Here is a 21,017-nt window from a genome sequence, read left to right as displayed (position 1 = left end):
ATAGCCTTTGGGTCAGCTGTTCTGTGTCCCCTCTTGACTCTTTGTGCCCCCCCCAGCCCCTCACTGCTGGGATGAAGAGCAGAACAAGGCCTCAAGCTGTGAAAATGCTGCTCAGCAGTGATGAAAACATTGCTGTTACCAACCCTGTTCCCAGCACAAATCCAAAACACCGTCCTACACCATATTACACATATAATATGGAAAAACAGACTACCCCAGTCCAAACCCACTCACTGTGTCACCGTGGAGGTGTCAGGATGCTGCTGCTGTCACTGTACTCTGTGCCTGGCTGGCTGCTGAGAGTGCTCCATTTCCCCAGCAGTGCATTTGTCCCAGCAGAGCAGGCAGGGACACAAGCGTTCGAGCACAGCTAGGCATGGGCATGTGTTGGCAGGACAGCCACCACCATGGCCACAAAATATGCTCCTGAGCCAGCCTCTTGCCACAGCACTGCCATGCCATGCAGTAGAGGGAGGTAATAGAGGTGCTCAGCCTCCAGGGTGAGAAGAAACAGCACAACAGGGCAGCTGGACCTGGCCCAAACCCTGCCTGAGCCTGCAGGGAACACATGGGAGCTGACAGCACTGACAGCGCTGGGATGCTGGGTGACACCTGGAGATGGGGACCCATGTTGCCAACTCCTCTGTGGGGCTCACGGTCTGCAGAGGTCCCAGCAGCAGCAGGACTCCTGCTGGCTCAGCTGCCTGAGGCGTTGGTGCTGCTGCTCTGAGGGTAGTGCACTGCTCCGGGCAGCGGCCCGGGAGACAAGAAGGGACCAGGTAGCAGGGACAGCCACTGGCACAGCCCTGGGACCACAACAGGTGCTGTGGAGCTGCTGATGCTGCTGAGGAGGGTGAGTGAGGCCAGGAGAGACTGCCAAGACAAGTGCCAGTGACGCTCGAGTGGCCATCATGGACTGTGGCCAGCTGGCGCCCAGTGTGAGCTGCAAATGCATCCTGGGTGCTCTGGGCCAGGTGCTCCATGATCCCCAGGCCATGTGCAGGGGCCAAAGCCAGGCCTGTCTGCAGCACTGGGGACAGGTCCTGTCTAGAGACAAGTGCAGCCCAGCACTGGCCGAGTCATCGTCTGGGCTAAATGAAAACACATGTCTGGCCTGCATGGCTCTGCACGGCTCTCAGAGGTGCTGACACTGTAAACAGGGCTGGGGGGAGCAGCCTGGCTGGGTTCTTGGGAGGGCCCCAACCACTCTGCGGATCCTTCCACCCAACCACAGCCTGACTGCTGCACCAACAGCCCCTCTCCCTCCCTGTGCACGGCTGGACCCCACAGCAGAGCAGTGCCAGGGCATGGCAGAGGGATACAGGGGGCACAAGGGCCCCCCAAACCACAGTGGCCAGGTCTCTGAAGCCCTGCTTGCTGGCAGACCTGCCCTAGGGGAAGTGTTAAAAAGGAACAAAGTGGGGACACAACAGAGCCAAACACTGGTCCTGGTGTGAGGATATGCTGCCCTGTGACCTGGGGCAGGGCAGACCTGAGCCAGGTCAGTCTGGGCAGGCCAGGAGCCACAGCCTCCTTGGTCAGAGGGGTCAGGAGGGTCCTGGGGCTAGCAGATGCCCCTTTGACACTTGTGGCTTCTGAAACCACACAAGTCCTTCCTGGGGGCCACAGGCTGCAGCAGCAATTTCACAACATGCTGGCGAGCATGGGGAGGGCTCCCTGGCCAAAGCCCTGGGCTGCTGCAAGTGCTTCTCAGCTGCTGCCAGCTCTGGCAAGCAGAACTGCAGCTCCTGGCTCTGCTCCTGCATCGAGCACAGCAGCCCTTGGACAGCATGGCTGCACTGTCGCCAGCTCCCAGCAGTTCCTGTCCAGGGCTCGGCTCTTCCCAGAGCTGACAGTTCTGGGGCGGGAAGCATTTCTGCGGCCAGAGCCATGTGCAGCCAGGCCTTGGAGAAGACAGCCAGCACACACACACACACCTCTTGAGGGTGTGGTCTGGGAATGGCACCAGGATGGGCCCACTTTATATCACCCCCTGCCCCATTACCCACATCCCCTGCCCCATAGGCACAGCCACAGCGGTGAGGGAACTACTGCATCCTCCGTGGTCACAGGAGCAAAGGGACACAGACAATGTCCCCTCCCATGCGGGACTTTTCTCTGAAACAGGCCACCCGCCACCCCAGCCATCACCCCATCCAGCTTATCGGAAAAGGGAAGGAAATCCAGCTTCTGAAGTAAAAGCCTGATGAAATCCCCACAATCTGACCTGCTCAGGCTGCACACCCCCTCCACCCAGGGAGCCCCATGGCGCACAAGGCACAGCTGTAGAGCTGGGGCTCAGATGCAACCCCAGAACAGGGACGTCACCAGAGCCACTGACCCACTGCAGATGGCTCTGTCGCAATTCAGGGCTGGGCACTAAGGGCTGCAGTGGGGTCTGCCTAGGCACCAGCACTCCAGGACCTGGACACTGTCCTGGGGCCGGGAGCACCCTGTGGTGGCGGTCCATTGCCACCAGGTGCCACTGCCGAAACACTTGCACCACACCTGCTGCAGCTCAGTCAACACTTTACAGGAGAGCGCAGGGCCAAGGACACAGCTGGGAGCACTGCCTGACATCCCTCATGGACCCCGGGCTAGGAGCAGACTAGCAGGGCCTGCCATGTCCCTAAGCTGCCCGCGTGCCTCCACTCGCTGCAGATATCTGTTAAATAAACTCAATGCCCTCATACTTCACACTCCCAATCCTGGTCTCGGGCAGGAGGAAGCGCCCATCCAGTGTGAAGGCCATGATGTAGCTGGAGATCTTGCCATTGTCCTCTTCTGATTTTAGTGCCACAATGATCTGGTCGTCCGTGTCCGGGATGAACTTGAAGGAGGAGAAGCCATGGGTGGGAACCACGTCGCCCACACGCCCCACTGTCACATCCCCAAAGTCCTGGGTGGAGCTGAGCAGCAGGTTGGTGCCTCGCTGCTCATCTGCCTTCTCGCTGTAGCGCTCGTGGCTGGCGCGGCGCGGCAGGAAGAACCAGCGCTGCAGCGTGTCACTCCAGGAGGCCGACTCATGGATCAGGTACCCTGCGGCAGGAAGCGGAGTCTAACCACACAGGCCACAGCCACGCCGGGATGGGACCCTCCCCCTCCTCTCCTCCTTCCCCTCCAAAACACCCCACAGCCCCGCACAGGTATCCTCTATAAACTTTTTTGCCTGCTCCTGCCCCACTGCCTGGCAACAGCCCCCCAAGTTCCTCCCAGAGTCAGGCAGGGCCACCCAGCACATCCCAGTCTGCCTGGGAGCCCAGCTGCCAGGCCCAATGACAACTGAGCCACACTTCAGATGCTCCTGGCACAGGCAGCAGAGGAAAACGACCAGGACAAGGGGAGATATCTGGCCTCCGGCAGCCTTTAAATCTCACCCAGTGCCGGTATCCCTGGGAAGGGTGACTTTATGGCTCTGGAGCCATCAAGAGTGTGGGATATTGGGTGGCAGGAGGTTGCCCTGCTCCATACCTGGGGGCCGGATCCCCGCTGCAGCCCTCAGCATGTTGTAGTTTGTCACCCAGTTTTCATGGCTCACATCACCCTTGTAGCCAATGACCTTCACCCACTGGGGATTCTCATTCACCACTTCCCCTGTGGTGGTGGTCCACTCCTTGCCCAGTCCTCCTACATACAGGTGCTCATCCTTCACTGCCAGCCACTCTGCCTTGAAGCCTGTGGTGGAAAGAATGGCATGAGGGGGCTCAGTCAGCACGTGGCCATCAGACTGTCCCACATGCCCCAAACCCCCTGAGCCCAGTGGCGGGCACAGCGTCCCCCATACAGCCAGCTGGTCTCTCGGCAGGAAATGCCCTCTCTTGGCCAGGCTCAGAGGTCACAGGAAAGGTGTGCCCCACCCCAGTGAGGTGAAAAGTGCCAAGGGCTTCACAGGATAGAATGGGAGCTCACCTTTGCCCACAGTGCCGTCCCCATCTGGGAGGATCACCCAAGGTACCACCTTATTGCCCTCGATCTGGTAGACCACACCTGTCCGGTCATCCACTGCGTACAGCTTCCCGTTGAAAACCACGAGCTCTGAGAGCTCCATGCCCCGGCCCTTCTCAGCCAAGTGGGACTGCAGCATGCTCTCATCCTTGTCCCACTCCACCATCACTTTGTCCCCACTGTCTGAGAGTACCAGGTAGCCCTTCTTCAGGTAACTGAACCAGGTGTGCTCCTGGGAGCTCCGGGACTGAGTGTCCAGGTCTGCAATGATGCCGATGCGGTAGCGTACGCCCTCGGGGTTTCTCTGTGGAGGGGACAGCGGGTAGGTGTCATTGTAGCGGTCCCCTGCCTGCAGGCCAAGCTGCCAGGTGCGAGGGCTGGGGGGGCCGTGCCGTGCTGGGGAGGAACGGTGCAGGCAGAGGAGGAACAGCACAAGCCCCACGCAGGCTGAGGACAGCACAATGGCCTTCCAGCGCGGTCGGAAGCGCGGGTCAGCACCCTTGGTCATGGACGCGAGGACAGGCAGACCACCCACGCTGATCCGGAGGGGGCTCATAGACTCATGGCAGGGGGGGACTGGCATCAGACAGGGGGCAAGGAGAACCTGCTGGAAAGAGGGGAGAGAGAAGAGCTGATTTGGTGCTGACTGAGCTGGGGGAACAGCAGAACACAGCCACGAGGGGCCCCATCCCCTCTCTGTTGCAGAAGGTGCTCCCACCTCATGCAGGTACGAGCCACCATGCCCAGGGGCTCTTTGCTGCTGGAACCACCCTCAGCCCCTCTCACCTGGCTCCCTCTGCGCCCCCTGACCAGGAGCCCCAGCGTCTTGGCAGGATTGCACAACCTGCTCAGCACCTCTACATGTGCCATGGTCACTGCAGCTCAGGCAGCGAGCTGAGGCACCCGGCTCAAGGCGAGCCCCATGTCACAGTGTCCACACAGGCTCCTCGGAGGAAGTGGGCTCCCCTCAGGCAAGGATGACCCTTGCTGCCTCCAGAGTGGTTGAGCAGCCTGGCCCAGCTCACATGGCCCTGAGAACCGACCGCACTGATGAGCCGTGAGCTTGTCCCCAAGCCACACAGGGACACTTGAGAGACACGTGGCAGCTCCGCCCAAGCAGGATGCCAACACCTGAGCAGGAAGTGCAGTGCCCAAGGGACACATCCTGACCTGCCCAACCTCACAGACACGGGACCCCTTCATCCCTGCCCAGGCTCACAGCGTGTCCTCCACGTGTGATCATCGTGAGCCCACCCCGGGCTGTGCCCACCCGCGGGCCCGGGGTGCCAGCAGTGCCACCTCCCTCCCTGCAGCACAGAGGACGTGGCAGCGCCCCGGGCTCCCGCAGACGGGCACTCCGAGCTGCCCCGCCGGCAAGCAGCCATCCCCGGACCCGTGCTCAGCCCGTGCCATGCTGCCCGGTGCAGAGACCCCATCCCGGGGCAGAGATCCCCAGCTGCCATCCCAGGGCTTTCCACAAAGGGCCCATCCCGCAGGGTCTCAATCTGCCTTTCAGCAGCCAGAGTGGCAAACAGAGGCGGCGTTGAATGTGGGGGGCCGGCCCCGGACAGGGGAGCTGCGGCACAGGCACGGAGCCTACGCTGGGGGCACGGGAGCGCTTCTCGTCCTGCGGCATCCCGGAGCGTGGGCCTCGGCAGAGCCCCGGGGACCCCTCTCGGTGCACTGACCCCCACCGCGTTTGTAGCCCGCTCTGAGCGCGGCCACGGGGAACCCTCAAAATGCCGGGGCACGGGCACGGGGACGCGGGGACTCCCCGCCTCCGCCGGGCGCGCCCTTGGGGACCCTCGCGCCCCCTCCCCGGCCGAGCTGACGGGCAGCCGGGGCACCGCCCGCACTGAGCGCGGCCTGAGGTCCCCCGCGCCCCCGGGACCTCCGCCCGGGGCGTAGCCCCGAGGAGCCCACCACTGCCGCCCGGGCAGGGTGCTCGAGGTCCGCGGTGCCCCCGTCCGGTGCGGACCCCCGCCTGCCGGCCCGGCGCCCCGCGCCACCCGCCCGTGTCCCCGCTCACCGCGGCGCCGCCTCCCCCGCGCGCAGCCGCCGCCGCCACCGCCTACAGTTCCCGGCGGCCCCGCGCGCCGCCCCTGGCAGCGGCCAGACCGCCCCGTCTGGCGCAGAAACTACAACTCCCAGGAGAGCCCGAGAGTCACCGCCTCGCACCGCCCCGCCCGCTGCGCCGCGGGGCCTGCCGGGAGCTGTGGTCCGTGCCGAGCACGGCCCGCCGGAGCCGGGCACACCGCGCGGGCGGCTGGAGCCCAGCGGCGGGAGCAGTGCGGGGGCCGAGCCGGCTCTGCGGGGTGGGCAGAGCCCGGCTGCCCTGCGGGCATCACCCCCGCGCTGCCCTGCTCCAGCTCGCAACACACTCTGTCCGTGTCCTGGTTGCCCCTTGTGTCCCGCCGCTAGTCGGGGTGGGGAGCGGGGCAGACCCGGCCCCGCGCCTTGGGACCCGTGTACGTGTCCGGCTGTCAAAGGCTGGAGACCGGTGGGGCCGTGCTGGCCGCGGTGCCCTCGGGGCTGAGAACGGCCTCGGCGCCGCCGGCACAGGGCACGGTGCTGCGCCGGGGCGAGCTGCACCCTCCGGCTGGCACGTGCCGCCGCCGCTCCCGGTGCGGCGGCCCCAAAGGGCTGAGGCGGCCGGTACCGGGAGCACGCATGGTTAAGGCAGCCGCGGGCGCACATCTGGCGGGGGAGGGCTGCGAGCCTCGTCCCGCGCCTCGCTGCCTCCTGCGCTTCCAGAAAGTGTATTTCCGCCCGGGCCAAACGGGGAGAGGCGGCTCCGGAGCGGGAGGCAGCGCTCGGCCGTGGGCACGTCCTGCGCTGGCCCGGGCGATGCTCTAGGGCAGCAAAGGTAGCGTCGCGAGGGAGAAGCCGTGCCCCAGAGGTAGGTGGGGGGCAGCTGCGGGAGGCCTGACGTTCGCCCCCGGAGCTGCAGGGCCGTGCTCCCGTCTGCAGGCGGTGCCGAGGTACCGGGAGGCGGGTCCGCTTCGCCAAGCGCTCCGGCGTCCTTGCACAAGCCCAGCCAGGCGGGTCGGTCCCTGAGCCCCCGCAGCCGAGCCAGGCCGTTGCCCTGCCTGCGAAGGAGCAGTGGGAACCACATGGCTGAGCCTTACAGTAGTCTGGGGCACAGCCCGACCCACCGCAGCTCTGGGAGGACACAGATCCCCCCCAGCCCTGCCCCAGCGGTATTCCCGAAAAACCCATGGCTACGACCACATCAAGCCCATGCTGGGCCACCTTCGGCATCACTTTGGGGGTCACAGTAGCTGTTGGGGTCCCCAGCACAACATCTTGCTGGTGCTACAGAAGTTGGAGGGCTGCAAGTACCCCGGGCTCCTTCCCCACATCTGCCCCATGCAGCCCCCACCCTGCTGCCTGCTGGCTCTGCCCTGCTCCAGGGGGAAAAGGGTTCTGTAACTATTCCAACATCAGCAGCAGCATACGGGGGACCTGGCCCACCAGCAGGACCCCAGAGGCACAATGGTTCTGGCTGCTGTGGTGCAGGGAAGTTTGTGTCCACCACCCTAAACAAGGACTATTGCAGGTACTGCTGCCTCCACACTGCCCCAAGCCCCTCATCCCTCCCCTAGGTTCAGTTTCATCCTAGTCTTCATCTCCAGCTGGAAAGTATTCTGGGATGTTTTGACTTGCAGTCCCAAGGCTTCTGCAGCCACTGTGTTTAAATCTTTGCTCCTGGAGAGCAGCCATCGCTGAGGGAAAATGCATGTCCCTGGCAGGGCATGTACGCCTGTGTGCAGGCGGGCACCTCCCGCCCAGAACACCTGCAGGGTACAGTGGGGGCATGCTGGGGGCCCAGCAAACCCCGTGTGCTGCTGACAGCAGCCTGCGTGCACCGCACCCTCGCCTCTGCTCCCAACAGCCTGGGAAACACTGCCTTCCACCATGGGAACTTCCTGGTGAAGGGTTTCTCCTCGTGGAGAACGTGACACTGCGTTTTCCCCGGGGCCAAGCCTGCTGCAGGTCCCAGAGGAATGCCTGGCGTGATGGTCCCAGAGCTGAGGGACAGCCACAGGCTTTCCAAACCCCTGCATGCCCGTGCCGTGCTCGGTGCTGCGCGTCCGGCACAGCTGGAGGCCCGGCACAGCTGGAGGCCTGGCAGGCTGAGCAGAGCCAGGGCCAAGGCTGCCCACAAGGCCCTGGCTGGCCTCCTCCACGCTCTGGATCCACTTCTCCCCTGCCTCCCTCCACACCTGGCAGCACCGAGGCAGCGGGGTGAGAGACAGAGACACCGGGAAGTGTATGCCGGGGCCAGGCCCTTGGCAGAGGGTTTGAGAGGCAGGAAAAGCCCTTTGGAGCCTTTCCCAATCCCTCCACCCCTTCACAGCTCCAGTGACTCATAACCCACGCATCCGGCCCCGCCTCGGACCCCTCCGCACCCGCTGCGGGAGCGCACGCGGTCCCTCGGACCCGCACCCGGGACAGTGTGACAGCCACCGACCACCGACTGGAGACCCCGCTGCTCTGAGAGCAGGCGCTCACCAAAACCACGGGGTTCTGCCCCAAAATCCGTCATGGCCCGGCTCGGCCGCAAAACACGGGACAGGGCTGAGAGAGCGCTTTGCGCCGTGGGAGCGGCGCTCCGGGGTCGCGGCGGAGCCCGGGGAGTCCGGCTGGGCGCTGCTTGGGAGGGGACAAGGGCCAAGGCCACACCCATGGCCCAACCCAGGGAGGCACCTGGCTCGATAGCAGCCTGGGCAGCGGCCAGCCCCGTCCCGGCTCGGAGCCTGCTGCCGCGGGATGCCCGGCGCTGGCACTGCTACACCCCTGTTTGGCCAAGGCTGTACCGGTGCCACCGGGCCGAAGGGCGAGGTGCTGCGTGCCCGGCCCCACGTTTCCAGCCGATACGGTCCTGATAATAGAGGGAGGGGTCGTGAAGTCCCCGGGCTGGGCCACAGTGCCACCACCACTGCAAATATTAGTTTTGGCCCCATACAGGGTGTGGGCTTTTGGAAAGGTTTCAGCCAGCTCCCAGATAGGGCTGCCAGCCCACATCCCTCTTTCTGGAAGAGTGGGTGTTGCCCCCTTGCAAACCCTTGGGCTGGCAGCCCCCAGGGCACAGGAGCCCCTCACAGGAGTGGGGTGCAGCTGCCCTCTCTGGGCCCAGCTGGGGTCCCACACACAGGTCGGGCTGCACCCTGACATTTGCCCCATGGCATCTGGAGCTCTCTGTAATTTTTTAGGAGCTGACATCCAAAATTGCTATTCTTGGGTATCTATGGGAGGCAGCTGAAGCCAGGCTGAGCAGGAGCAGCAGCACTTGGTCCAGGACTTGGCCTGCTCAGAGGCTGCTGCTCTGCTGCTCTGCTCCACTCTCAGTTCCTGAGGTAATCCCATCTGCTGTACGTGCCAGGGCTCAGGGGCTGCACATGTTGGTGAGGCCAGAGCCCCCTAACTGCCCCAATGTGGGTCTCCACAGGTGCTCACTGGGGTGACACTGTTCCATAGCCCAGCCAGACCCCAGGGGCTGTGCAGTGCACAGGTCCTGTCCCAGGACAGCCTGGGGCATGGCTGGGCTGGGAGTCTCCTCTTTCCTGTCCCCCTCAGCTGTCCCTGGCACCTCACAGGGCACTGCCAAGGCATGGAGGGGCTGTGGGTGCACGGTGTCCTGCTGATCTTCCTGCTGCCCTGCCCTGTGGGGAGCCAGACCAGCTCCATCCCTGCCCAGCGATGGTGGACAGACCCCAATGAGGCCCCATCCCAGCACCAAGCTGCCAGGTGAGGGGACCCCAGAGCCAGGGTGCTCTGCAGCGGGGGCCAGGGCAGCCCTGGCCCCGGAGAGGGGTCCCACCCCCCACAGCTGCCTGTTGCACTTTGCTTTCTGCTTTGCCAGGGCCACACAGGAGCAGAAGGTTGATGATGCCCAGGAGGGGCTGCCCCCACAGCCCCACTGTGTCCGCTGCTGCCCCCCACCCGAAAAGCGCTTCTACCCCCAGTACCAGCCCGTGCCTCAGATCAACATGACCATCCTGAAAGGTGAGGGCTGGCAGGACCCCAGGCTGTGTTGCCAGCGTTGCCCCAGGTCCAGTGCTGAGCTGGGCTCACAGTGCCAGCTCCTGCACAGACTGGGAATGAGAAACTGGGGTTGGTGCCAGTGGTTCTGTGTCCTGCACAGACAGGGCAGGAGCCACACTTGGGTGTGAGCAGCCCCTGTTCTGGTGGCTTCTAGGCAGCAACATCAGAGCCTGGGGAGGGGCAGGGGCAGGACTGGTGGGTCCCTGCTCCTTCCATCCCCCTCTGGGGAAGGGGCTTTTGGGGTGCTGGGTTCAGCTCTGGCTCCTGCCTGACAGCCCAACTCTCCCTCCTGCTCTGCCCAGGAGAGAAGGGGGACCGCGGTGAGCGTGGCATGCAGGGCAAGTTCGGCAAGACGGGGGTGGCCGGCAGCAGGGGCCACGCAGGGCCCAAGGGACAGAAGGGCAGCATGGGCGCCCCTGGGGAGCGCTGCAAGAGCCACTACGCCGCCTTCTCCGTGGGCCGCAAGAAACCCCTGCACAGTAACGACTACTACCAGACCCTTATCTTTGACACGGAGTTTGTCAACCTCTACGACCACTTCAACATGTTCACGGGCAAGTTTTACTGCTACATCCCTGGGATCTACTACTTCAGCCTCAACGTGCACACCTGGAACCAGAAGGAGACATACCTGCACATCATGCGCAACGGGGCGGAGGTGGTGATCCTCTACGCCCAGGTGAGCGACCGCAGCATCATGCAGAGCCAGAGCGTCATGCTGGAGCTGAAGGAGCAAGATGAGGTCTGGGTACGGCTCTACAAGGGTGAGCGTGAGAATGCCGTCTTCAGCGACGAGTACGACACCTACATCACCTTCAGTGGCCACCTCATCAAGTACAGCGGGGACCCCTGAGCACCGGGCCCTCCCACTCCTGTGCCAGGCCAGGTGGCCGAGGAGCCCCTGTCCCTCTCATCGCAGGAGTGCCACCCCCATTATGCTGTTAGTCACCCTAGTGCCACTACCCCCAGCAGCTGCACCAGTGTGTGAATTCCCTCACTCCAGCACCTCAAGGCTAACCACACACACCTGGAAGAGTTGGAGCACTTGTAAGCCCCTGCCATGTTACTGACCAGGAAGCAGCTGCTCACCTGGGGTGGGCAGGGAGCTCACCCCTTCTCCCTGCTCCAGAGCTGGGTTTGCCAGGCTCAGCCTGTCACAGCTCTGGCTGAGCTGGCACAGCAGGACGGTGTGGCCGCTGGTGCCCTGGTACGAGGCAGTGCAGACACCTGCATTGTGCCGTGCTCACCTCCTGGCTCCTGGCTGTGCTCCCTGGCTGGAATGGGCAGAAGGTGCTCAGCACCATCCAGAAAGGCAATAAACCACTAAGGGCCTCCTTCCTTCCCCGGTGCAGGTGTTGCAGTGTGGGGCTGGGTCCCCCTGTGGGGAGTGAGTTGCATCAGTTCCCTCTGCAGATTCTGTTGCTGCTCACTGCAGCCTCTGCTCAGGAAGGGCTCTCTCCCCACCAGCAGCCCTGGGTGTGGGGCCTCTGGCCTCAGCCACTTCCTCTTCCCTTAGGTTATCTGCTGGCCAGGCCCCCTGTTTGTGTAGATGCAGCAGCAGCATGGGCCAGCATGCTGACCCCCTCATTCAGCTCATGCCACATTAAACACCTCACATTTCCAGCCTTGCTCGCACCCTCAGTGTCCTCTTGTTTTGTGTGTGGAGAGGCTCCAAGTGATTCAGGGCAAGGTTCTGCTCCTCGGGTGCCGGGGCTCCCCAAGAGCTGAGGGCTGGCATGGTGCTGCTGAGCTGGGGGTGGAAAGGGAAGAGCAAACTGTCCCTGGAGAGTTGGGAGACGTGTGCCAGGCACTGCATGGGCCAGCTGCGCCCCAAGGAGCTGCGTGCATGACAGAACTGTCAGCCTGGGAACAGAACAGGCTGGGAAGGGTGGCAGGGTTGTCACAAGTGCAGGTTATCCAGCACATCCATGGAGAGGAGGTAGGTCTGAGGTGAAGCTGGGTGTCAGGGTCTGGATTGGCAGCTCCGTGGCTAGGCTGAGCAATGCTGCAGCTGGAAACCAGCACCTCAAGCACAGGAGGGAGGGGACTGGGTTGGGGCACTCGGGATGACCTTAAATAGAGCCCTGGCCCCACATGTGGGGAGTGGGCGGATGGTGGGGGCCAAGTGAGGCAGATTAGGCCGTTCACTGCTATGCCTGTGGGGTGGGAGCATCAGCTCAGGGCCTCAGCCCTGTACCGTGGCATGGGCAAAGCTCCTTGGCCACAGTGGCCTCTGGGAACCAGGTACCACCTCCATCCCAGACTGCACAGCAGTTATGGACACAGGCGGCACCCCGGCACAGGGATTCCCGTCCTGGCACAGCGCTCTACCCCAGGACACGCAATCCATTCAGAGGCATGCGGTTTGTTCCGAGCATGCAGCCCGGCCCGGGGCACACGTCCCTACCCCGGGACACGCGGTCCATCCCGGGACACCCCGCCCCAGGACACGGCGGCGGGCGGTGCCGGGGCCGGGCGGGCGGAGCTCCGGGACCGCGCCCCCGGTAGAGCCGGGCCCGGCGGCGGCGGCGCCGCCGTCAGTGCGGCAGCGGCAGCGGCGGCGGCGGCAGCGCCATGGCGGAGGCGGCGGAGGCGGCGGAGGGGCCGGCGCGCCGCGGGAAGAGGACGGGAGCGGAGCCCGGGGCCGCGGCGGAGGAGCCGGCGGAGGCGGAGCGGACCGCGCGGCGGCGGCGGAGGTGGATGGCGGGGGCCGGGCCGAGGCCGCGATCGTGTCCGGGACCGGGACCGGGATGGGGATGGGCATGGGGTCCGGGACCGGGACCGGGATGGGAAGGTCGGCGCTGGCCGCGGTGCTGGCCGAGCCCGGCCCTCATGCACCTCCCGGGGCAGCTTGCAGCCGGCGGCGGACATCCAGGGAACCACGGTCCTGCACGACACCATCAGCGACCGCCCGCAGCCCCTGCCAGGTGAGGCACCGGGACAGGGGCCGGCCCACGCCTGGGCCCCGCCGGATGGGGACGGTGTCGGTGCCGACCGAGCTGCACAGGCAGTGCTCACTGCTGACCCTGCCCCGCCTCCCCATCCTTCCCAGCAAGGTACTTCGACACGAAGACCACGGAGCCCATCAGCTTCTTCTTGACCGGCCTGGAGGAGCTGCTGGCCTGGCAGCCCAACAGCAACGATGACTTCAATGTGTCAGCCGTGCCTCTGGCCAAGCGACAGCCCCCGCTCCTCAGCAGCAGGCCCCGGACACTGGTGTGTCACGACATGCGTGGCGGGTACTTGGAGGACAGGTATGTGCTAGGTGGGAAGTGGAAGGGACTTTCAACATCTCAAACCCCAAGGCAGTTCTGTTTCTGCCTGACGTGTCTCCTGCCGGCTCAGCCACAGGTGAGCAGGGATGGGGTGTTTGGCACAGTGCTTGGGGAACCTTGCTCAGGCTGGGATGTTCAGAGGTGGCTCAGTGCCACAGCTCTGCCCAGCTCCTGGCTGTGAGTCAGGCTTCTACCCAGCTCCACAGCATCTGTCAGCGTCCTTCCTGTACTGCCCAACCCTTTTCCCTCTGCAGGTTCATCCAGGGCTCGGCCACACGCAACCCCTATGTCTTCTACCACTGGCGCTACATCGACATCTTTGTCTACTTCAGTCACCACACTGTCACCATCCCGCCCGTGGTCTGGACCAATGCAGCGCACCGGAACAGTGTCCCTGTGCTGGGTAGGGGCAGGGCTGAGCCTGAGGCAGCCCCAGCAGTGAGCTGGATTCACCAGGATGTGCGGCTGACGCTGCCCTGGCTGCCTCTGCAGGCACATTCATCACGGAGTGGACAGACGGGGAGAAGCTGTGCGAGGCGTTCCTGGCCGGCGGGGAGGAGGCGTACGGCGCCGTGGCCGAGCAGCTGGCCCGCATTGCCCAGCACTACCGCTTCGACGGCTGGCTGATCAACATAGAGAACACGCTGAGCGTGAGTCCTGCTGCTTCTGCTCACTGCCCTGCCTTCTTGCTGTTCCTGTGGGGAGCCCCTGCCCTGTGCCCTCACCCACCTGTGTCTCTCTCCTGGCAGGCAGCGGCGGTGGGGAACCTGCCCCTCTTCCTGCAGGAGCTGACGGCGCGGGTGCACAGCGCCGTGCCGGGCGGGCTGGTGATCTGGTATGACAGTGTCCTGAAGGATGGCACACTGAGGTGGCAGAACGAGCTGAACAATGCGAACAGGTGAGGCTGGCAAACCTGTCCCCAGGTAGGGGGCATGAGCTGCCCACCCCAAACCCAGTGTGGCGGTGATCAGGCACAACCTGCACGGCCTTGGTGACACCGCGTGTGACCAGAGCATCTGCCACTCTGACCCTCGTCCCCAGGATGTTCTTTGATGCCTGTGACGGGCTGTTCACCAACTACAACTGGAAAGAGGAGCAGCTGGAGCGCACACAGAGGCTGGCTGGTCCACGCCTGAATGACGTCTATGTCGGCGTTGATGTCTTTGGCCGTGGGGATGTGATTGGTGCTGGCTTCGACACTTACAAGGTGGGTGTGACAGGGCTGGGCCAGAGTGCGACCCTGGACCTCCCTGGTGCAGGGCTCTGAGCTCCCACTGATGGCCCTGCTGGGCTGTGCTGTGTTGGCCTGCTAAACTGAGGATGAATTGGTGAGGAGTGAGGGATCCCAGAATGCTGGCCATGCATGAAAAGATCCCACTGCTGCCATCCCTGGAGAGGGAGATGCTGCGGCAAATCCCATGGGGCCAGTGGAACATGGGGGGAATGGGGACAGGACAGGGGACAAGGTGACCACCTGGCCTGGCCCATGCTGCTAACTGCTTGTTTCTGCAGTCCCTGCGCCTGATCCGCCAGTATGGCCTCTCTGCAGCCATCTTTGCTCCTGGCTGGGTCTATGAGCACCTGGGGAAGGAAAACTTCCTGCAGAACGAGAACAGGTGAGGCAGCTCAGCAGGGCGGGAGCTGGGAGAGGAACGGGGCTAGGAGTGCCCTGGCTCAGGAAGGCTGTGGGCTGGTGGGACACAGCTACAGGGATGCTGTGGCTGTCAGAACACAATGGCTGCTGATCAGGAGCAGCTGGCCCCTTTCTGCCCCAGCTGAGGTGATACTCAAGGCCGTGCAGGGCAGTGACCATAACAGGGGTCTCTGCCCTGACACCCACCTTTGCTTCCAGGTTCTGGGGCTTGCTGGCAGAGTACCTGCCCACCCACAGCATTTGCACACTGCCCCTCACCACCTCCTTCAGCCTGGGCATGGGCACCAGCACATTTCTGGACGGGAAGGTGGGTGCAGGGTGACAGCTCTGCTCTGGTCAGCTTGGGCTGGGCTGGGCAGGGAGGTCCCCTCTTTTGGCTCCCCCAGCTCAGCTCTTCCTGTGCTGTAGGATGAAGAGACTGGGCCCTGGTACGACCTGAGCGCGCAGGACATCCAGCCACTGTACCCAGAGCACCAGGGCATGCTGAGCACCAGCTGCTGCCTGCAGGATGCTTGGTGTGGGGGCAGCTCCCTGCAGCTGCAGGGGACCATTCCCCCTGGCGAGGAACGCGTGGCTGTCCGGTGAGTTGGGACGAAGCCCTTTATCCCTCCTCAGTGCCAGGCTGGCACCATGTCAGCCTGACATGGCCTGCATGGCCCGAGCTGTGTTGCCCCGGGCCTGGTGGCGAGTGTGCCCAGGCTCTGCCCGCACTGCCCAGCACACCTAACACGATGCACCTTCTCTTTGTCTCTCTCTCTCTGTCTCTGTCTCTCTCTGGGTGGATTTGGGGTCATCAGCCTCTTCTCTTTGCAGATGCCGGCCCCCCCCAAGGTCTTCCTGACCATGCTCTACAAGCTGGAGGGGCCACAGCCTGATGACTTCACAGTGGCACTGGAGGTCACCACCTGGGACTCAGGGGTGTGCTTTGAGGGCAATCCTACCTCCCTGCCTGGTGAGGACCCTGTCCCCCCATGCTCTCTGCAGTGAGCACCTGCGCAGTCCCTCACCCAATGCCCTCTCCGGCAGAGCCCAACGGCCGGTACCACCCCCGGTTCCTCCCGGCACCGCCGCCCAGCCTCGCCAAGCTGCTCGCCGCCTGCCACCGTGGCTCCCATGGCTGGACCAGCCGGTGAGTGCCCTGCTTGCATCCTGTGTCCACAGGCAGGCATGGGATGCCAGGATTCCCTGCGACCACTCCTGCTCTGCCTATTCCCTCTCAGGTGCTATGAGCTGGAGCTGCAGGACTGCAGCCTGCGAGACCTCTCCCTGATTGTGTCCCGCCAGCAGCCCAGCCCGCAGGAGACCTCCTTCACCTGCCTTCTCGGGGAGGTCCGGGTGAGTGCCTGCTGTGGCTTGGTGGAGACACCTGCCCCATGCTCCCCTTGTTCCGGGAAGGTGGGGGCTGCCTGCCCTGACCCTGACAGTGCTGTGGTTCCCTCGCAGGTGCTGGACACGGCCAGTGTGGCGGCCTCCCCACCGCAGGTGCACAGCGTGATGGCCTCGCAGCTCTGGTGGCAGGAGGGCCCTGAGCCCGAGCAGCTCTCGCTCAGCCTCACCCTGCGCTGGTCCTTCCCGCCTGGCCGTGCCAGGTGGTTCCGTGTCCTGAGCCAGGGCGCCCGGTGCCGCCTGGGCCAGACAGCGCCGCAGGTGCTGGGGCTGGCGCAGGGCTGCCTGTTCCGTGCCGTGGGGCTGTCGGTGCCACAGCCGGCGCGCGGACAGTCCTGCCGGCTGGAGCTGCTGGTGGAGCCGGTTCTGCGGGACGAGCTGCCTGTGGACCCTGAGCGCTGGGGCCGCCTCGTGCTGGTCTATTCCGCACCAGGCAGTGGCACCAGTTCAGATGGGCATTAAAGAAACTGTGGTGCAGCCCGTGCCGTGTCTCCTCCATGTGGCAGGTGGGCTGTGGGCGTGGGACACAGAGGGAGGCTGCATTTCATCACCCTGGGTTGGTGAGTCCTTTTCCTCCACCCCCGTGGTTGTGCTCAGCCCTCACTGTGGGGACCCGCTGGGTGCGGACCAGCCACTGGCAGGGGCCCCCAACATGTGTAGCCCCAGACTGGGGCACCTGCCCTGAGAACCCCACCAGCTCCTGCAGCGCTTACTGCCTCAAGCCGTCTGCCCCCAGGCTGGGGATACTGGCCCTAAGACCCCAAGGTGCACAGCCCCCTCAGGGCTCAGCCTGGTGGGGAGATGCCAGCACGGGCTCTGCAGCAGCCCCGAGGAGCAGCCCAGCCTGGGTGGCTGCTGTGCTCATTAACGTGGACCCAGCCCAGTGCCACCAGCCTATGCTGCCTCCCCTGAGCATCTTGTGAGGAGGAGAGAAAATTTATAGCAGCAATTATTTTCTCACAGTCTGGTGAGCAAGCAATTAGCAGGCAGAAGCAGTCGAGCACTCCTTCAGTGGGGTCCCAAGCCCTGTCCCCAGACAATGCAGGCTCTGCCAGGGACACCAATGCCAGCAGTGGAGCTGCTGCTCTTGAGGTGGGGAACGCACTCAGGAATGCATTACCTGATGGCTTGAAGAATGAAGGGCTAGGCCCAGCCAGGAGAGGGGTCTTCATGCAGCACCCTGCTCCCTCACCATGGCGAGGCTGGGAACCCCAAGGGTTCCCCACTTGCCCACAGGCTGTGGCCCCCTGCCCAGCCAGATCCACTGTAGCAGCAATGGCCCCACGCAACCAGTCAAAACCTGAGTCGCCCTGGTTGAAGAAAGAAATCTTTATTAATAATTTCAATAATAATAATCCTTGTAATAATAATAATAATAATAATAATAATAATAATAATAATAATACTGTTTATTAGAATGGTCACACTTTTAAGCATACAGGATGGGCCAGTGCCAGCCCACACGCTGGGGCGGCGCAGGGGTGCTGTAAGGGAGAAGCCAGTACAGCGATGGACGGAGCTTTGTACAGGGGAGCAGGGCTGGGGCTATGTACACTGGGAATAGAAAACGGGGAGCTCATCGCTGGGGCGTCGGGGGCATCTGCAGACTAGAAAGTGAGGTTTGAGGAGTGGCAGAGCCAGAAGGGCATGGGACGGCGCTGCACCCTGGGATGGGTTCCACAGTGCCCTGTGCCATCCACAGTGCCCTGTGCCACTGGACACCGCATCCAGTGTGCCTATAGCTGCAGCCCAGCCTCGTAGCTTGGGTGGATCCCTTGTGGGTGATGCAGAGGCCGAGACCCCGCACCCAGGGCTGGGGGCATCCCGCTGCCTCAGGCAGGGACGGGTGGCCACGAGCGTGTCCCGTGCCGCAGAGCGAGCGGGAGTGGGACTGGGGCAGCGCCTGGCCCAGCTTTGGTCAGGGCTGGTCCAGGCAGGGTGGGAGCGCAGGTGTCAGGGAAGGAGGGAGGAAGAAGGGGAAGGGGTCACAAGCGAGTTGCAAGCTCCTCTTAACAAAAATTCCCTTTAAAAGGCAGAGGGTCATCCCCTGCAATACCTCAGCACCGCATCTGTGCCGCTGCCCCAGTTCCGCGCTGGAGCTGAGGCCTTACACGCTTGACACGCTGATGGCCACCAGCGCTGGGGCTCGGGTGGCACCAAGCCAGGTCCCCACCCCGTCACCCGGTCCCACGAGCCGGGCAGGGCGCAGCGCTCTGCCGGCACCCCCAGCGCTGCTGCACCAGGGAAAGGAAGACGTGGCGCCCAGGCCCTGCACCTGGGCGGGGGAGGACCCCACGGACCCCCGCGGACCCTCACGCCTGCCTGCACCGGCTCCCTCCCTGCTGGGCTGCGGGGCCGGGGCGCTGGGGGTCCCTCCGGCGCATCCGACCGCCGGTGCTTGCCGCGGCTCCTCTGGGACTCGCTCACTCGGTGTGTGTGGACAGCTGGGACTCACTTGGCTGCTGCCGTTTGGCTTGGTTTCTCTTTTTTTCGTTTGGTTTTTCTTTTTTTTCTTTTTTTTTCTTTTTTTTTTTTTTTGTTGCTTTGCTTTTAATTTTTATATTTTGGGGTTCTTTTGTTTTTTTTTTGTGTGTGTGTGGATATTTTTGCCCTTCCTGGTCCCAGAAGGAAACAGCCACGGGTTCACTACAACAGAAACAAGAGAGGCAGGTCTTTCGATGGAGCGTTCAGGCTGAGCTGCTGGCCGGGGGCACGCAGGCACCAGCCCAGCCCATCACACCCAGCTTGGCAGAGCAGGGCTCCTGCCCAGCCCAGCCCAGCCCATCACACCCGGCTCCGCAGAGCACCCCGCCCCAGGATCCCGAACCCACCCCAGCCTCGTCAGGCCCCACAGCTGGCAGCAACCCCAGCTGGCTCCTCTCTCTCCTATGGGGGCAGAGGGGCTGCTTGGGGGGCTGCTGTGATCCTGAGCCCCAGTGCCTGTGGAGTGAGCATCCCTGCAGGCTGAGCAGCCCTGCCTGCCTGGCAGGGGGATGAGCACTCTGCACCCCAGCCAGGGTGGGGGGGACCCCACAGCCTGGCTCTGGGAACAGGGCGCTGCTGGGGCTCAGGGCTGGCCCCGCTGCCCATGGTCCCCGGGGTGGGCGGATGGTGCAGGAGAGGCGGGCAGGCGGCAGGACGGAGCGGCTGAGGTAACCCTATGGGTGTGGGGTGCTGTGGCCCCACAGAGCCCGGCCACCTGGGCAGCACCCACGGCTCCTCCACAGGCTCGGCCTCGGCTCTGTCTGCCTGGTTTGGTTTGGTGCTAGAGAGCATCGGGGGCAGTGGTGGGGGGGCTGGGTCTGTCTTGCTAGTAGGGAGTGAAGCGGCTGTACCCTCCTCGGTATAGACTAGCCTGCAACATCAAAGATGAAAAAAAAGCCAATCAGTATTCAGAGATAGCCAAAGTCTAGATCTTCCCTTTTTTCTCTTCTTTTTTGTTTTTTTTTTTCTCCTCTTTCAAATGACACCAAATTGCTGTTGTCCTTGGGATGTGAGGGGCAGGCAGGGCCAGGGTGCCCAGTGGTGTCCAGACTCTGTGGTGGCCATGGGCACTCTCCTGGGGGCAGGGGCTGCCATATGCCTCCAGTGTGGCACTGCTGTGCCATGCCTGCCAAGGAGCTGCCCCCATCCCTGCTGTGGCACTGAGCTGAAAACCCCTAGGGATGTAGTGCCCGTGACCCCCTCACTAGCAGCTCCCCAGGGAGTCAAAAAAGGCAGAAAAAGGCAGGTTGGCTTTGCGATCCCAGCCGTGAGTACAGTTTTTCATCTTTGATGCTGTCAGAGCTGGCCAAGAGCTGTGGCACGTGAGGGGCTGCAGTGCCCTGTGTGTGGCTGGGGACACTGTCGTGCACTGGGATGAGAGAGGGGTCCTGGAGCCTGACCAGGCAGCCGGTGGGGGACAGCCAGGCCCGTGGGAAGTGGTGTGTGTGGGCAGGACTGTGCGGGGTGTGAGGGGAAGGCGGGGTAGGGTGCGGGGTGGGGGGTTTCCTCTCCTGCAGACAGAGCCAGGCAGGGGCTGCACCATTCCCACTCCCCTCCCACAGCCCCGCACCTGCCCTGTGTCCCACAGGCCCACGGCCGCTGTGCCAGACCCTCCCTGGGTTGTCTGCAGCCCCCCGGGAAGCAGAGGAAGGCCGAGGGCTGCTCTTACCATGGTGCCAATGCTGTAGGTGGCGGCGGGGCCGATGGTGTGGTGGTAGGGGTCTGCCGCTGCGTACACTCTGCCGTAGCTAGGAGCAAAGGCGGCAGGTGTTAGTGACAACACCTGGGTCCTGTCTCCCCTCAGAGCCCTCCCTCCCTCCCAGCTGCACCCGGGAGTCCCCTGGGCTATCCCTGTTCCCCCTGCAGTGGTGCCAACCCTTTCCAGCCTAGCCCCGAGGGGAGCAAGGGGTCCCTGTTTGCAGGACTCCCTCCCCATGCCTGACTCTGTCCTGTCCCACAGCACTCAAAATCTGGGGTGTCAGAGGGGGCTGTGCAGGGTGACACGGGGCTCCCCCGGCGCGATGCCCGGTGCTTACCTGTCGCTGTACGCGGCTGCTGCTGCTGCGGGCTGGGCATACCTGTAGGCAGCATAGCCCCCCTGCAGGGAGGAGAGACTGGTCAAGGGGCTGCACCCACTGGGGGCGTGGGGCTGGGGCAGCTGAGTGCCCCATCACACTGCACGGAAAGGTGTGGGGCCCACAGCGGGCTGGTGCCAGTGCCACTGG

At 63.8% G+C, this 21,017-nt stretch overlaps 4 protein-coding genes across 29 annotated transcripts in view; 2 read left to right on the top strand and 2 right to left on the bottom strand.

Moving 5' to 3' along the window:
* Positions 1-174: 174 nt before the first annotated feature.
* CANT1 (calcium activated nucleotidase 1) lies at positions 175-6,101 on the bottom strand. Of its 3 annotated transcripts, none has more exons than XM_030287098.4 (4): positions 5,975-6,101; positions 3,910-4,552; positions 3,472-3,675; positions 175-3,039 (listed from the first exon to the last, which is right to left on the bottom strand). In XM_030287098.4, the coding sequence occupies exons 2-4, from the start codon at positions 4,526-4,528 to the stop codon at positions 2,669-2,671; spliced, it is 1,194 nt and encodes a 397-aa protein (XP_030142958.1). In that variant the 5' UTR covers positions 4,529-4,552; positions 5,975-6,101; the 3' UTR covers positions 175-2,668. The 3 variants fall into 3 exon arrangements, with proteins under 3 accessions (XP_030142958.1, XP_030142959.1, XP_072793095.1); XM_030287099.4 differs by having other exon boundaries at positions 3,910-4,549; positions 5,975-6,061; XM_072936994.1 differs by lacking the exon at positions 5,975-6,101 and adding an exon at positions 4,732-5,837.
* A 325-nt stretch (positions 6,102-6,426) lies between these two features.
* Positions 6,427-11,628, top strand: C1QTNF1 (C1q and TNF related 1). Of its 3 annotated transcripts, XM_030287101.4 has the most exons (5): positions 6,427-6,844; positions 9,162-9,305; positions 9,546-9,696; positions 9,812-9,954; positions 10,296-11,628. In XM_030287101.4, exons 3-5 carry the CDS (start codon positions 9,560-9,562, stop codon positions 10,844-10,846), a joined length of 831 nt encoding a protein of 276 aa, XP_030142961.3. In that variant the 5' UTR covers positions 6,427-6,844; positions 9,162-9,305; positions 9,546-9,559; the 3' UTR covers positions 10,847-11,628. The 3 variants fall into 3 exon arrangements, with proteins under 3 accessions (XP_030142961.3, XP_030142962.3, XP_030142960.3); XM_030287102.4 differs by lacking the exon at positions 9,162-9,305 and having other exon boundaries at positions 9,526-9,696; XM_030287100.4 differs by lacking the exon at positions 9,162-9,305 and having other exon boundaries at positions 6,429-6,844.
* Positions 11,629-12,497: 869 nt separating this feature from the next.
* On the top strand, positions 12,498-16,785 carry ENGASE (endo-beta-N-acetylglucosaminidase). The gene is made up of 14 exons (XM_030287074.4): positions 12,498-12,689; positions 12,844-12,920; positions 13,046-13,247; positions 13,523-13,671; positions 13,761-13,918; positions 14,018-14,166; positions 14,310-14,475; positions 14,781-14,884; positions 15,121-15,229; positions 15,331-15,503; positions 15,720-15,874; positions 15,949-16,051; positions 16,143-16,257; positions 16,366-16,785. Exons 1-14 carry the CDS (start codon positions 12,568-12,570, stop codon positions 16,768-16,770), a joined length of 2,187 nt encoding a protein of 728 aa, XP_030142934.4. The 5' UTR covers positions 12,498-12,567; the 3' UTR covers positions 16,771-16,785.
* Positions 16,786-17,622: 837 nt separating this feature from the next.
* RBFOX3 (RNA binding fox-1 homolog 3) overlaps positions 17,623-21,017 on the bottom strand; it is a 133,552-nt gene continuing 130,157 nt past the window's right edge. For 14 of the 22 annotated variants that reach the window (XM_072937005.1, XM_072937002.1, XM_072936997.1 and 11 more), the window contains 3 exons: positions 20,829-20,890; positions 20,462-20,540; positions 18,879-19,663 (listed from right to left, as the gene is read on the bottom strand). In XM_072937005.1, the coding sequence (XP_072793106.1) occupies positions 19,619-19,663; positions 20,462-20,540; positions 20,829-20,890 (186 nt within the window). In that variant the 3' untranslated portion in view covers positions 18,879-19,618. Of the gene's footprint in view, positions 19,664-20,461; positions 20,541-20,828; positions 20,891-21,017 lie in introns of all 22 variants that reach the window. The other 8 variants (XM_030287088.4, XM_041719834.2, XM_072937009.1 and 5 more) reach the window with 2 other exon arrangements.

Source organism: Taeniopygia guttata, chromosome 18 (genome assembly GCF_048771995.1).
Source record: "Taeniopygia guttata chromosome 18, bTaeGut7.mat, whole genome shotgun sequence".
NCBI lineage: Eukaryota > Metazoa > Chordata > Aves > Passeriformes > Estrildidae > Taeniopygia > Taeniopygia guttata.
This window is presented reverse-complemented; position numbering and strand designations above follow the sequence as displayed.

Excerpts from the sequence above, each read along its gene's own strand:
- CANT1 (XM_072936994.1), bottom strand. The coding sequence starts at position 4,815 with ATGGCACATGTAGAGGTGCTGAGCAGGTTGTGCAATCCTGCCAAGACG. Across the intron at positions 3,676-3,909 it reads GGACGGCACTGTGGGCAAAG|GCTTCAAGGCAGAGTGGCTG; the intron begins GTGAGCTCCCAT and ends TTTCCACCACAG. Across the intron at positions 3,040-3,471 it reads AGCGGGGATCCGGCCCCCAG|GGTACCTGATCCATGAGTCG; the intron begins GTATGGAGCAGG and ends TTCCTGCCGCAG.
- C1QTNF1 (XM_030287102.4), top strand. The coding sequence starts at position 9,560 with ATGGAGGGGCTGTGGGTGCACGGTGTCCTGCTGATCTTCCTGCTGCCC. Across the intron at positions 9,697-9,811 it reads TCCCAGCACCAAGCTGCCAG|GGCCACACAGGAGCAGAAGG; the intron begins GTGAGGGGACCC and ends CTGCTTTGCCAG. Across the intron at positions 9,955-10,295 it reads CAACATGACCATCCTGAAAG|GAGAGAAGGGGGACCGCGGT; the intron begins GTGAGGGCTGGC and ends TGCTCTGCCCAG.
- ENGASE (XM_030287074.4), top strand. The coding sequence starts at position 12,568 with ATGGCGGAGGCGGCGGAGGCGGCGGAGGGGCCGGCGCGCCGCGGGAAG. Across the intron at positions 15,230-15,330 it reads GCACATTTCTGGACGGGAAG|GATGAAGAGACTGGGCCCTG; the intron begins GTGGGTGCAGGG and ends CCTGTGCTGTAG. Across the intron at positions 16,052-16,142 it reads TCCCATGGCTGGACCAGCCG|GTGCTATGAGCTGGAGCTGC; the intron begins GTGAGTGCCCTG and ends ATTCCCTCTCAG.